Genomic DNA, 13084 nt, shown 5'->3' on the forward strand with positions numbered 1-13084 from the left:
AAGAAGTAGGGGTAGCGGGAGGCTGGTATGGAGCGTTTCCATAGAAGGCCCACAGTATATTCCCGGACCATTGAATGGGATCTTGTGATATGTGGGAAACCTATTTTCTAAGACAGAATTTACTATTTTTTTTTTCACCTGTCTCTATACCCTCACATCAGTGTTCACATATGAGCTGGGCTGGCGCTTTATGTAACTCAATGTTACCTATGTTAAAATTCGGTGCAATCTGGCATTTGGTAATTATGTGGGCCATGTTCCCTAAATGGTAATTATGTGGGTTACATCCTGTATAACCACCTAATAAATGCCTAGATGACTGTTTTGGCAACCAGAGATTATGTGGCCTAGAATCCATCCTTTAATCTACCAAGCAGAATGTTCTAAGGTGAAAGCCTGCAGACTGGGCAATTGCCCGGCTGTCCTCCACGTTCCCTGTGTTGAAGGCAGGGAGTCCTGGCCAGCCCCGGGGCAAGGTGACTTGTGCCTAGAGCATGAATGACCCTCAAATCAGATTTTCAGGATCCTGGCCCTAACTAAGTAAAAATCTAGCATGCCAACCCACACTCCTTCATTGTTTAAAAAGGTTCATAATTATTTGATATTACTAGAATGAGGGACTGCATAATACAACAGCATAGGCTCCTGTGCTGTTGTTAAAGGGCAACATCCACACTCTCTTCTGGGGTTCCAAAGGGCTTTGCTCTGTCTTTCTCCACAGGGCTCACTCATCACACACGCTAGGTTTGGAGAAGCAATAGAATGTAATGGTTAAAAGCATGGTTGCTGAAGCCAGACTACCTAGCCATGTCGCCTGAGCCCTCTGTGCCTCAGTTTCCCCATCTGTAGAATGGAACTAACAGTAACTATTTCATAGGGCTTGAGAACAAAATATTAATTCATTAAATACATGCAAAGTATTTGGACCAGTTCCCATCACTCAGGAAGCACTTAATACGATGGGTTATTTTTATTTGGGGCCTGGGTTAGGAATGGAAAAGAAGAGAATAACAGAAATGATGAAACTCCACTACATGACCAACAGCTTGCCACATAGCTGAATTCTAGAGTTGCCTCATTACCTTATTCAACATTCACACACATAAAAAATATTTACCTACAGCAATAGGTAAGAAGTGGGGAGTTAGATTCTTGTAGAGGGCACACACCTACCTAGCATATGGGGTTCAACTCACTTGAGGCAAACGGGATTCCGTTGTAGTGCACTAAATACTGGCTATAAAATAGTGTGCAGGAGAGACAGAGTCTCAGACTTCAGGAAGGCTTCATGCATGTAGAGGGGCAACCTTTTAAGCAATCAACCCATATAAAAATATAACAAGTTGTGTCATACTTTATAAAAGTGCAGGGTGCTAAAAAGGCATGCCTTGGAGAGGGAGGGAGTATCAGAAAATCATGAGATTCAAAGGATAAATAAAAGTGACCCAAGTAGGGTCAGGAAGAAGTAAGTATTCCAGACAGAGAGAGCAATATATGTGAAGGCCTCATAGCAGGAAAGAACTTGTGTTCAAGGAGCTGAAAGAACGGCTGTTATATAAGGGAGGAGAGAGAGGGAGAGAGAGAGGGAGAGAAAGAGGGAGAAGGAAAGAGAGAGAGAAAGAAAAGAGAAGAAGAGGGAGGAGGAGGAGGTCCAAGAGAGATGGAGAGAGAGAAGAGGGAGAGGGAGAGGGAGAAGGAGGGAGAGAAGCAAGAGGAGGGAAGAGAGCTGGCGGACCCACATATGTTCTGTCATTATACTGCATGAAGAAAGAATGTGGTTCTTAGGTCTCTTCCTCATCTGTCCACATTTTCTAGTTATCTTATATTGACGGCAGGAAACTAAAATTATTTTAACAAATCAAGATAAGAAGCAGCTTACTTACATAAGATAGCAGCTTAAAAATATCTCTGTGCATGCACTGGGTATTTCTTCTTAGGGTAGCTTGGTCTTTCAAGGGTATAATTTACTTCAGAGACAGAATCCTCCTATAACAAAAAAACAAATGCAGCAATTGCATTATTCATAACATAATATAAATCAATGATAGCAAGATGTGTAGTTTTGCATTAAAGAGGTCTAGGACTCCCACACTATGTGTGTATGAGTGTAGCTTTTCTTTCTTTTTTTCTTTCTCTCTCTCTCTCTCTCTCTCTCTCTCTCTCTCTCTCTCTCTCTCTCCCTCCCTCCCTCCCTCCCTCCTTCCCTCCCTCCCTCCTTCTTTCTTTCTTTTTCTTTCTTTCTTCTCTCCTCCTTCCCTCTCTGTCTTCCTTCCTTCTTCTCTCACTTTCCCTCCCTCCCTCTCTTGTCACATTTTAAAGGAATTTCCTTACTGGAAAACACTTAGAATTAACAAAGCAAAGCCAAAGGCTTTGCAGAGAGGAAGTAAAGAATTCACTTTACTTGAACAAGAATTACCCCTTCACTATGGTAATTAGTATTCATTTATAAGTGTCATCCTATAAATCTAGGATATGCCAGCATTTAAATAAGTCAATATGACCAATTAGACTACATAGTATGATGAAATCCAACCACTGGGAGCACCGTTAACCTCTCATTTGAATTATTTTGAAATGTGACAAATTACTTAGCTAATGCTGTACACCTGCAGTAGGAAAGGTACTGGGTACATCTATCTATGGATAAGAAACACACTCCAAACCCTATAAAAGTCAACAGACCAAATATCTTATTAACTTTGAAAAAAGAGTGAAGATAGGGACTATATAAAATGGGGTCACTTTAACCAAGTTGCTAAATTTAACATTATGAAGGTTTGAGCATGAGGAAAGGCTCCATTCTAGGACTTAAATTTTTTAAACTTTCTAGTGCTGTGTCAATCCCTGGCTATGCATCTGGACCTCCAGATAATCTACTAATTACCCATTGAAGGACTCATGTATATGTCCACCTGACATCTAGACCACTGGATGTGACCAGACCTCCTGGTGCCCATCTTCCATACCACCTGGCATCCATCATCCTGACTCCCTGTCATCTGACTGATAATAGTCCCATACCAACCCTAGGCTTAAAAATGCAGACCGATAATTCTTAAGAATGCACTTTTTCTATGATTATTTTAACTTTTCTCTCTTCTTTGGAACACGGGTTTTCATCTGCCTTTGTTTCCAGTTTTCAAACTCTAAGACCCATGAATAAATATCAATTATTTCTAGCAAAACCTCCAGACTCTGAGTTCCTTCAACAAGTTTTAGGAAAACTTTCTTCTATGCTGTGGCCTCACACAGACCATACACACTTTCCTGGATTCTTCCCTAGACCAGGATTCCTGTGCATAATAGAAAGCAACAGGCTTTGGGCCAGTTACACTGTCTTCTCGAAGTCCTCTAAAGGCTGTGCTCCCTCTCACTGCAGGACCTCCTCTTGATGCATGCTGTGCTCCAAATTAACTGCAACTCATTGCTCAGATCAAAGCTCCACTGTCTCTTACTTGGGGAAGCCTGCCTTGACTCTCAACAAATCAAATACCCCTTTTCATACACTCTCAGGACACCACGTACCCTCCTTGGTAAGCATCACAATTTTACATTTATTTCTGTGGGTACTTATTTAATGTCTGTTTCCCCTGCTAAACTGTAAGTCTCAGTTCCCATATCATTTTTTCAGCAAAGATCTAGTTTTACCAGAAGCCCTAACCTTGTTTAGGTGTTGCCAAGCTCCATGGGATGTCAGAAGACCGCATACCCTTTCGTGGATCTTCTTCCATGTGGGCTGAGAACCAGGGTAGAACCTGCTCAATATATTAAACAGGGTGTAGCATTATGCAGCTAATAAAATGGATACTTAGAGTACATAAGAATATGAGTTGATATTTATTACTTAATAGTAAGAAAAAAGCAGCAATATGCAAAAGTGTGGTTTCAGTGCCTCTTAAATCTACACAAAGGAAAATTACGGGGAATAAAAATGAAGATATTAAGAATGGTTTGTATTCAGGTGTATAACTATAAGTTATTCTTTTGTTCTTTGTACTTTACTGTGTATTTTAGTTATTTCTCTAAAGAATATATCCTGCTTTTACATTTAAATCTTTAACCTGAAAATTTTTCATATGAAATTTAATCCCAATTGTTTTCCACCATAGAATTTTATTTTATATCTCATTTATTTTTGACCACAGATCTCACAGCATCATTCAGTTCCTCAAACATAAAGCTTCTTTCTCCTTAGGCATTTGCCAACGGTTTTCTCTGCCTAGAACGCTGCCACCCCCAACCCCGTCCTCACTCACATTAACTCCCGCCCACCCCCAGAGCTCAGCTCAATTATTGATTTCTCAGGAAAGTCTTTCCTGATCCCTCTCCTAAAGAAGTCAGCTCCCCTATTTGATACATTAGGAGTCCATTTACCCCTTATACCTAGCACTTCCCCCAGCAGACATTTTGTTATTATTTGATTAATGTCTGTCTGTACTCCTAGACTGAAATTGGGACTGAAACTCTTAGGTTAACAGTTCGTCTCAGGGTCTCCCAGGTATTAAATATCACAGTAGGTATTTGATAAATATTTCCCAAGTGATTGAATTCATTCATTCATTTGATGAATTCATTCATTCATCTTCTGGAGGGGAGTGGGTACCAATTCCTAAATTCTGAGGCAGAATTTGCAATATGATTATGAAAAGCACAGATATTGTTTTCTTAAAATGCCTAAAGAATTTTAGCAATTTGGATAAAATCATTCTCTTTAATTAATGTACAATAAACATTTTAAATGACAGGAACATTTGGGAATCAATCAGTTGTTATATGGCCACCACACTGATAAGCCCCTATGCAGTTGCCCCTCTGCTTAGTTTGGAACCCACATCTGGGCAACCTACTCCAGCTCTCTCTGTAGCAAGCACATACAGCTGGTTTCCAGGGAGCCAAGACCAAGAGTATGACTGGATCTACACAAATCCTTTACCAACCCAAGAAAACAACTCAGTAAATGAAAGCACCACCTGAAGCACTGCACATGTTTAAGAAAAGGCAGGGCACATCATTTCTATGCTCCTCTAAGAATTTTTAAAAGCATGGAATGGAAATGTTTCAAAACTATAAATAAAGTTAGCAATGAAAAATAGCCACCAGCTGGACACTGTAATGTTTTTTCATAGGTCTTGAGTAACCAGTACCAAAACAATTCCTACATTTGTTACCACTATTATTATGTACAATCGATATTACATTTGAAGATCTTTGAAAATGGTGACAGGATGAAATGATGACAATAGATAGGAGCAACGTTGCGCCTTTATTACAGCCTTCTCATGCAGTGGAAAAGTAAGGATGTGTGCTGATGGGATGTGACACTAACCATATGATGAATATAAGGAACAGTCTCAAAAGTGTTCCTCTCTCCTTTGGGACTACTATTTTCACCCTGCTAGTTAAGAGAGTTTTCCACTTACTTCTTCCATTAAAACTTTGGACTAATTCTCAATCCAAAATTTGTCTCCCCAATGCATCCCTGCAAACTTGGCCCTTACTGATTTCAGTATTAAGCTAGCAGAAACTTGAAAAGTGTTTCTCATGTGCTCCTGCAATATGGGCATGGAAACACTGGTCCCAATGATGTTGATATGGGAAGATGCTGATATGAATGAAGTTTCCAAAAGTACTGATAGCACCTAGTGTTCTAGGGGCCACCTCTGCAATCATGCTGAAGTCAACAGGGAATGGATTCATCCCCAACGATACAAAGGCATATACTTCATTCAAAACAGCTGTCTTGAAAATATTATTTCCTGTGCCACTTATGTGGAAGTAAGGTGACCAACTGTCCTGGGTTTGCCTGTGACTAAAGGGTTCCTCAGAATATAAGACTGGGACAGTCCTAGGCAAACCAAATGGTTAGCAATGTTACTAGACAGTACAGTTAGGAAAAAAAAAAAAATTCTGCTCTCCATCTCTGGCCTGCCCTCCAAACTTCTGTGATCATCTTTTTTTTTTAAATTTATATCAGTAATATAAACAAACCCAGAAACCATGTCTAGAAAAGGAGAAAGAAAATATACCCACATGTTGCTGATGTTTGTCTTTGGGTGGTAGGAATATGGGTAATTTTTTTTCACTCCTTTTCATTTTTCTATAATTTCCAAAATCTCTATAGTGAGCATTTTTATACTGGTAAAATCAAAAGCTTGAGTTTTAAAATTTATATCAGCTAAATATGGATAAATAAATAGCACCAATGCCAAATTAGCTATCTGTCCCATTTTCAACAAAAATCCTAAGATGTTTTCCAGGGGCAAGACATAAGGCTCAACTCTTATATAAGTGAACCATAATTTCTTTATCCAATCATCTGTTGATGGGCATTTAGGTTGCTTCCATATCTTGGCTATTGTAAATTGTGCTGCCATGAATATTGGAGTGCATAAATCTTTATGAATTATTGTTTCAGTTTTCTTTGGATATTACTCAGTTATTTAAAAAAATTAAATCCTACCATTTGCAATGACACCGATGGACCTAGAAGTTATTATGCTGAGTGAAATAAGTTAGACAGAGAAAGATAAATACCATATGATTTCACTTATATGCATTATCTAAGGAACAAAAAGAACAAACTAATCAAAAACAGACTCACAAATATAGTGAACGATTTGGTGATGGACAGAGGGGAGGAGGGTTGGGAGGCTGGAATAATGGGGTAAAGGGTTAAAGAAGTACAAATTAGTAGTTGATAGTTGGGTATAGGGAGCATGACAGAGGGAATGCACTTAGCATTAATATGATGGTTAAATGGAGGGCTAGGGGAGGTAGGGAGCAATTGGGGGGATCGTTTTATGAACATTATAGATGTCTAACCAATGTACTGTATACTTGAAACTATCTTAAATAAATAAATTTATTTTTTTTAAAAAAGAACTCTAGGCAAACTGAGAAATTGAGTACTCTCCCAATAAACAAAGGAATAGAACAATAAGCAGGAAAAAATGGGGGGAAAAAGTTAAACATACACTTATCATACCAGCTAGTAATCTCATTTCTAGGTATCTACCCAACAGAAATAAAAACATATGTCCACACACAAAAAAAGGCTCAATTCTTACTTCTGGGGAGATTTTTAAAGGAATAATGTTTCATATCAAATTGTCACCAGCTAAATATTCCTGAGGAAGCAAATGATGTAGTGACCTGGCTTTTCTCTTGCCAGATCACAAGGCACTCTTCATGCAAAGAGATGGGCAGTTGCTGCTGACCTTTCTTGGAGAAGGGGCTGATCCAGAAGAGGGCTGGGAGATCTGGAGTGCTGGGAGCTGGCAAATGAAGTTTCCTGGAGGAACTCGGCATCCCCTTGGTTACCGTAACTGGGCGAGGGCTTCCCAAACTTACTTGAATCTAGAGGTGATGGTGATTCATTCCTTAAAACAATCCGTTCATCTGGTGCTTTAATAACCTGAGTGATAATGTACATTATTCTTTAACTGTAGTTTTACTTTTCAGAATTTCACAGAATACTCCATTTTCTCTGCATACATTTATTCTCGTGTTGCAACACAGAACTCTGCCCCTTCACCTTGACAAACCGAACTTCAAGAACAAGTGATTTACCACTTCTGTGTATAAAGATATTTGATTAGAGAAAAAGCAATGAAAATCCTACTGATAAAGTAGATACTGGGCTTACACACACTCTCACTGGTGATTCATCCAACAAATGAAAAAAGCATTTATGGAGGGAGGGGACAACTAAAACAAAACAAAATAGGCAGGGGAGCTTAGGCACCGCTTAAACTCTACAGCAATTCCATAAGCAGCAAGAGTTAGAAATAAACTATCATAACTCATTGGAGAAAGCACAATAATTGACCTTAGATAGCTGGAAATAAATAATTTTACAAATGCTACTGCTAAAATTACCTTTACGTTAGCTGCAAGGCTGTCAAGAGAGGAAGCTGGAAGAAAGAGGAACAGGTATATCAATGACTCTTTATTACCAGTTACCCCTAAAACTGCCATTACATTTATTTCACTGCAGTATAAAAATGTTACTCATTGAATAAATTATTGAAGAACTTAAATGCTCCTTTGTAAATTGCATTATCACTTTTAAGTCTCCTTTAAGTCACAGCAGTTTGGTCATTTTTTTCTATCCTCTTGAGGTCAACAATGAGGTTATGTTACTAATGATAGCACATATGAATATGGGAAGAGTAAAAGAGAGTCTAAAGTGAAGCAATAATTTCAGTACCCCTTAAGCAGCCTGGAAAACTCATATTTGCTCAAGTGTCAATAACCTAAAAGAAAGTTATGTGGCTCTAATATAAAATTCATATATTTTGCCCTTCTGCCATTCCCTTCGTATTTGGTTTTCATGGAATCCTATTTATGCAGAAACTCTTGATTATATTTGTTTAAGGTAGACATAAATATTAAATTGAGACAATGTAAAAATATGTAAGAGCTTGGAGCAAAAAAGGCAAATCATTATGATTACCCTAATTATAAGTAAGGAAACCTAATGCCAGAGAATAGGAAGAATGACTAGGAAGTGAAATAATTAATACACATAGACAAAACCAAGACTAAATTGAATTTTTCCAGACTGAGAAAAAAATACTTTTGAAATGAGTATTTGCAAGGCTATGCTAAGGCCATCATGGTTTCCCCTAATATGACCGGGGCTTAAGCAGTGACAATGGGCTTTTCCTGGATTGCTGATTCCCCTGTGCCACTGGCAATAGGGAAAGAAGCTATGAACAGGGATTTTAAAGCCTGGCATAGTCATATCCTCTGGGCATGCAGGTATGTGTCTCTCTTGTCCCAGAAGTTCTCTTTTCCCAGCTTAGCAGGGTATTGGCAATGCTAACTAAGGTCCTTTTCACCTATGGCCACAAATCCGCCCTGTGGCCCCCTTGCTAATGGTCTTGAGCACTCCCTTCCACAGGGTCTTGCCTTTGTTCCCTTGTTTCTCAAAGTGCAGTCCATGGACCAGCAACATTGTTACCACCTGGAAACTTGTTAGAAAAGAAGGATCCTGGGCCCTAACCCAGCCCTACTGAATCAGAATCTTCAGTTTAACATGATCCCCAGGTGATTCAAATGCACATTCAAATTTGAGAAACACTGCTTTATTCTACTTGAAGCCTGGATGAATGAGCTGACAGGTGACCTAAGCAAAGGTCTGGCTTGGCAGCTACAGGGATTCCACGGATCTGGGCCCATAGGTCTGAACGTCTTCTCTAAGAGTAGGTTTGCCAAAAACTTGCTGTGTGACCTGTATGTACTCTATAACCTCTCTGGAACCTTAGTTCTCCACCTGTCAGGATTAAGAAAAGACAAAGGCCAAGACTCGTGTGATTATGTATGAGTTCCATTGTAATTGAGCCAGCATTAAGCCAAACTTGTACTCCCAGGGAAAGGATATTTGCTGTTGTTTGATTTCACAGTAATAGGGAAGACAGTGCTGCTTTTATGGGTTACACTGGTGATTTTCAATCCAGAGGACTTAAATTAAATGTCAGAGGTGATAAAACACTTTGTTTCAAACTATATTCTGACCTTAGTTGGCTGCTATCGAACAATCACACATGATCCAAGGACAGTGTCTTGAGTTACTATAAGATTGTGCAGCCCTTTAAAAGTATAAACCTTTAAACCTAAGACTGGAACCCCTGTTGTCAGAGATGGCACAGGTCCAATTCTATCATGAGTCAAGAGAATGGGCTATCAAAATCCCCTTCTATCATAAGAATTTTTATTAAGTTCAGGAATTGCTGAAATTCATTGCCATGACCTTCATTGTTAACATGGTTTATGTATTTTAATTATAAAGTAAAAGCCTCCAAGGGATATTTTAACCCAGTGACTCTCAATGTGTTTGGTCCAGGGCCCTCTTGAGGTGTTCCCAAGCCCTTCAGGAGACCTGCAAGGTCAAAACTTTTCTCCTAATTATACTAAGACATATTCTTAGTATAATTCCACTCTTATTTTTGAGTTTTTAAAAACCTACATGACATGTCATGACACCACCACTCTGATGGCTAGTGGGATATATGTTTCAGTTTTAATTTTTAATATGGTAATATTAATAGATATCAACCATATAAACAAAAGCTCTTTGGGGTCCTCAATGTTTAAGAATGCAAAAGGGTCCTGAAACCTGAAAATCTGAGATGCCCTGCCTTAACCTAACTGCTTCAAATAGAGTTAGTTCCCTCTTCGCTGACATGGAATTTTGTAAAGCAAATGTTAAGTCTTCTCACCACCAATCTCCTCCTGCTCTTTCACATTCAGAGAAATGGTAAGTTTTAATTGCTGGCCATCAATGGTGTCTTTGCAAGGAGTTAGCACCAGAATGAACTGCTCCTTCCTTTTCTAATCTAGCCAAGGAGCAATTGGAACTAGATGACACTTGATGACCACACTACTCAGAGCAGTTCCCTTCAATAGCTAGGGGAACTCTGAAATGGACAGTTTCTCAGCTGACTCTACTCCACGTGGACTCCTTCCCTAAAAATTCCACTTGTGAATCACAAAGAAACTTGTGATTCTGCAGAATGAAGGAAGATTTAGAAGTAGGATGCATTCATTCCCACAGGGAAATTACAAGAAACTTGAGTACCTCTTCTCATTGGAAAGGGAAAGTTTGAAAACTTAGATTTTCTTCTAGACTTCAGGGAATGATGTTCTGAAATATTCTCACCAAAGGGCTTTGTGCTGTCCACCTGGAAGTAAAGGAAAGAAATAAAATCTCTTATTACCTGTAATGCCTTTCTCCCCCTCAATCGTGAGTCATGCAGGTGAGAAAAGAAGGTTGGGAACAAATTAAATCACAGTCTCCAAGTACGTTAAATGTTATCCCAGTAGGGGAAGCTGTCCCTGTCTTCACTGAGGCTACAACACAAAGATATGGGCTAAATGTTAGCATAAAAAATTAAAGTTGAACAAAAGTTATAGTCTAACCATTGGTAAGGATCAACCCAGAAAAGAGTGAATGAAGTTTATTTTACAGTCTTTTAAAATGGGACAGAGTGTCATGTTCCTAAACAGTCTGAACAGTGCTGACCTAGGTGGGGTCCTCCCTGAAGACAAGGGATTATCACAAAGTGACAGTTCAGCCTTCCATATCCTTTGCCAGTCTGAGTGTCTATACACTTGAAAAAAAAATAGTGGGGACTGTATTATTTTACCTAAGGTGACCATATTTTCCTAAATAGGACAATATGATTTAAAAATAGGTCAAAATACTTGAAATATTAACTCTTCCAGAATATCTATGACATTATAGAGTTGCTGGATTTTTTTTACCTTGTGTATTTGTTTGTTTAAGTTTCAAGATGGCAGGTTGTAATGTTACTCTTCATTCTACTTATGAAATACATTGATTAGTATTCACAATCTTCACTATATTACATCCTCTAAATTTTAATGTTTCTACTTAAAGAAACATCAGGTATCATCAGGAAATCTGGCTAAATAAAAGAGTTAACATGTATAAGGCACTTAGAAAGGAGCTTGGCACTTAGTAAAGGCTGTATAAGAATTTATTGAATAAAATAAATGTCAAGCCAGTTATATTCCCTAAGAAATCTCCCAATATTTTAAGCTTATTGGGCCCATAACAGCATAAACTAAAGTTGTATTTTACAAATACAATTTTATTTCAAATGGAATAAAACAAACTGTCCAATAAAAATTCAACACTTTTATGATGCCATGTTTAAAAATTGGTTGCTAGATTTTTGCCAGACATTTTTACATAGGTCACCATGAAGAAAACATCTGTTCTATAGTTTCTAGCCAGAAAAAAAATCTCTGTTTTACCTAAAAGCCAACTCTATATCAGTCATCTCAACAGCACCTTGACTTTGGGCCTGACCTTGCTTCATATATGATGTCTAATATATAAACATTACCACTAGTGGCTTTAAGTCAAACTATCAACTTGATGATAACATCAATAGTTAACTACTGGAGTTGTAAGAACTACTGGAGAATAAGTCGTGAACTAGAATGCAGAATGGTGTTCATGAAGATTATGAAATATAGGAAATGTTTTTAATGTGATAGTAACTTTATATTGAGAAACAAATCTGTATATAATGCAGTATAGCTACAACTTTATGTGAAAATTAAGCTTTATAAATATAAAAAAGGTGAAAGAAAATGCATTAAATTAAATAAAATTTTAGTTTATTTTTATTATGTTGGTGAGTAAATGGGTAATTTTTTTGAACTTTTCCATATTTTCCATTACTCTTGTAGTAGTCAAAAAATTTAAGGAGACTATAAGAATAAGTGTGATTAAATCTGCTTACTACTTTCTAAGGGTTAAATCTAAGGTAAATTTAATTAAGGATTTTGAGTATGGCACATTGCTTCTTTCTGCAGCCACATTTTCCTTGCTTTTTAAAATGTGGCCAAAGAACTACAACTTCAATAAAAAATTCAAGCAGTTTTCTTTAAAACTGACGACACTTTAGTTCTAGATCGGTACAGGATATGTGCCAGACTTTGTTATGCGTCTTCTACCCTGTCAGTTCACTAAGTCTTCTTGCCATATGTAGACATCGCACTCTGTTAATAATTTTAAAAAATTAAAAATAGAGATGCCTGATATCTACTAAGCAAGTACTCTGTACAGACATCTTTATAGGAGCTTTGTGACAATGACTCTAGGAAGAGAGCATAATTTAATCATAGTTATTATTCAGTTTGAATTCCCTCTTTATTTAATATTACTCATTTGTTTTAATGGCCCAACCTCTTTTTATTCTGCTCTCATTCACACCCTCATCATTTCAAAGAACTATGAAAAGTAATTTTAAGCTCACATGTCTAACTACAAATGGAGGTTTGCTTTCTCTGGAGATTCTGAAATTATTTCCAAGGTTCATTTGAGCTGGCTGGTCCTGGGAAAAACGCCTGGCAGAATATGGAGAAGGCGCCCGGGATTGCATGCTTTGGGGCCGTCTGTTAAGATTACTCTCCTTTGGCTTCATCTGCATATTATTTAAGGGACATCTGGGCCCATATGATGTAGATAAAGGCCTTCGTGACTTATATCTTTCTTCCTGAAATCAAAAAAAAAAAAGAAACAATATGTTAAAAACAAGAAATATAA

At 37.9% G+C, this 13084-nt stretch overlaps 1 protein-coding gene across 5 annotated transcripts in view; it reads right to left on the bottom strand.

Annotated features, from left to right (window-relative positions):
- SPATA6L (spermatogenesis associated 6 like) overlaps nt 1-13084 on the bottom strand; it is a 45242-nt gene that overhangs the window by 2534 nt on the left and 29624 nt on the right. For all 5 annotated transcript variants that reach the window (XM_016138345.2, XM_036238500.1, XM_016138346.2 and 2 more), the window contains 6 exons: nt 12795-13034; nt 10583-10685; nt 7879-7913; nt 7218-7414; nt 3662-3755; nt 1884-1986 (listed from right to left, as the gene is read on the bottom strand). In XM_016138345.2, coding sequence (XP_015993831.1) covers nt 1897-1986; nt 3662-3755; nt 7218-7414; nt 7879-7913; nt 10583-10685; nt 12795-13034 — 759 coding nt within the window. In that variant the 3' untranslated portion in view covers nt 1884-1896. The remainder of the gene's footprint in view (nt 1-1883; nt 1987-3661; nt 3756-7217; nt 7415-7878; nt 7914-10582; nt 10686-12794; nt 13035-13084) is intronic.

The sequence above is a fragment of the Rousettus aegyptiacus genome, unplaced genomic scaffold (genome assembly GCF_014176215.1).
Source record: "Rousettus aegyptiacus isolate mRouAeg1 unplaced genomic scaffold, mRouAeg1.p scaffold_m13_p_3, whole genome shotgun sequence".
Taxonomy (NCBI): Eukaryota; Metazoa; Chordata; class Mammalia; order Chiroptera; family Pteropodidae; genus Rousettus; species Rousettus aegyptiacus.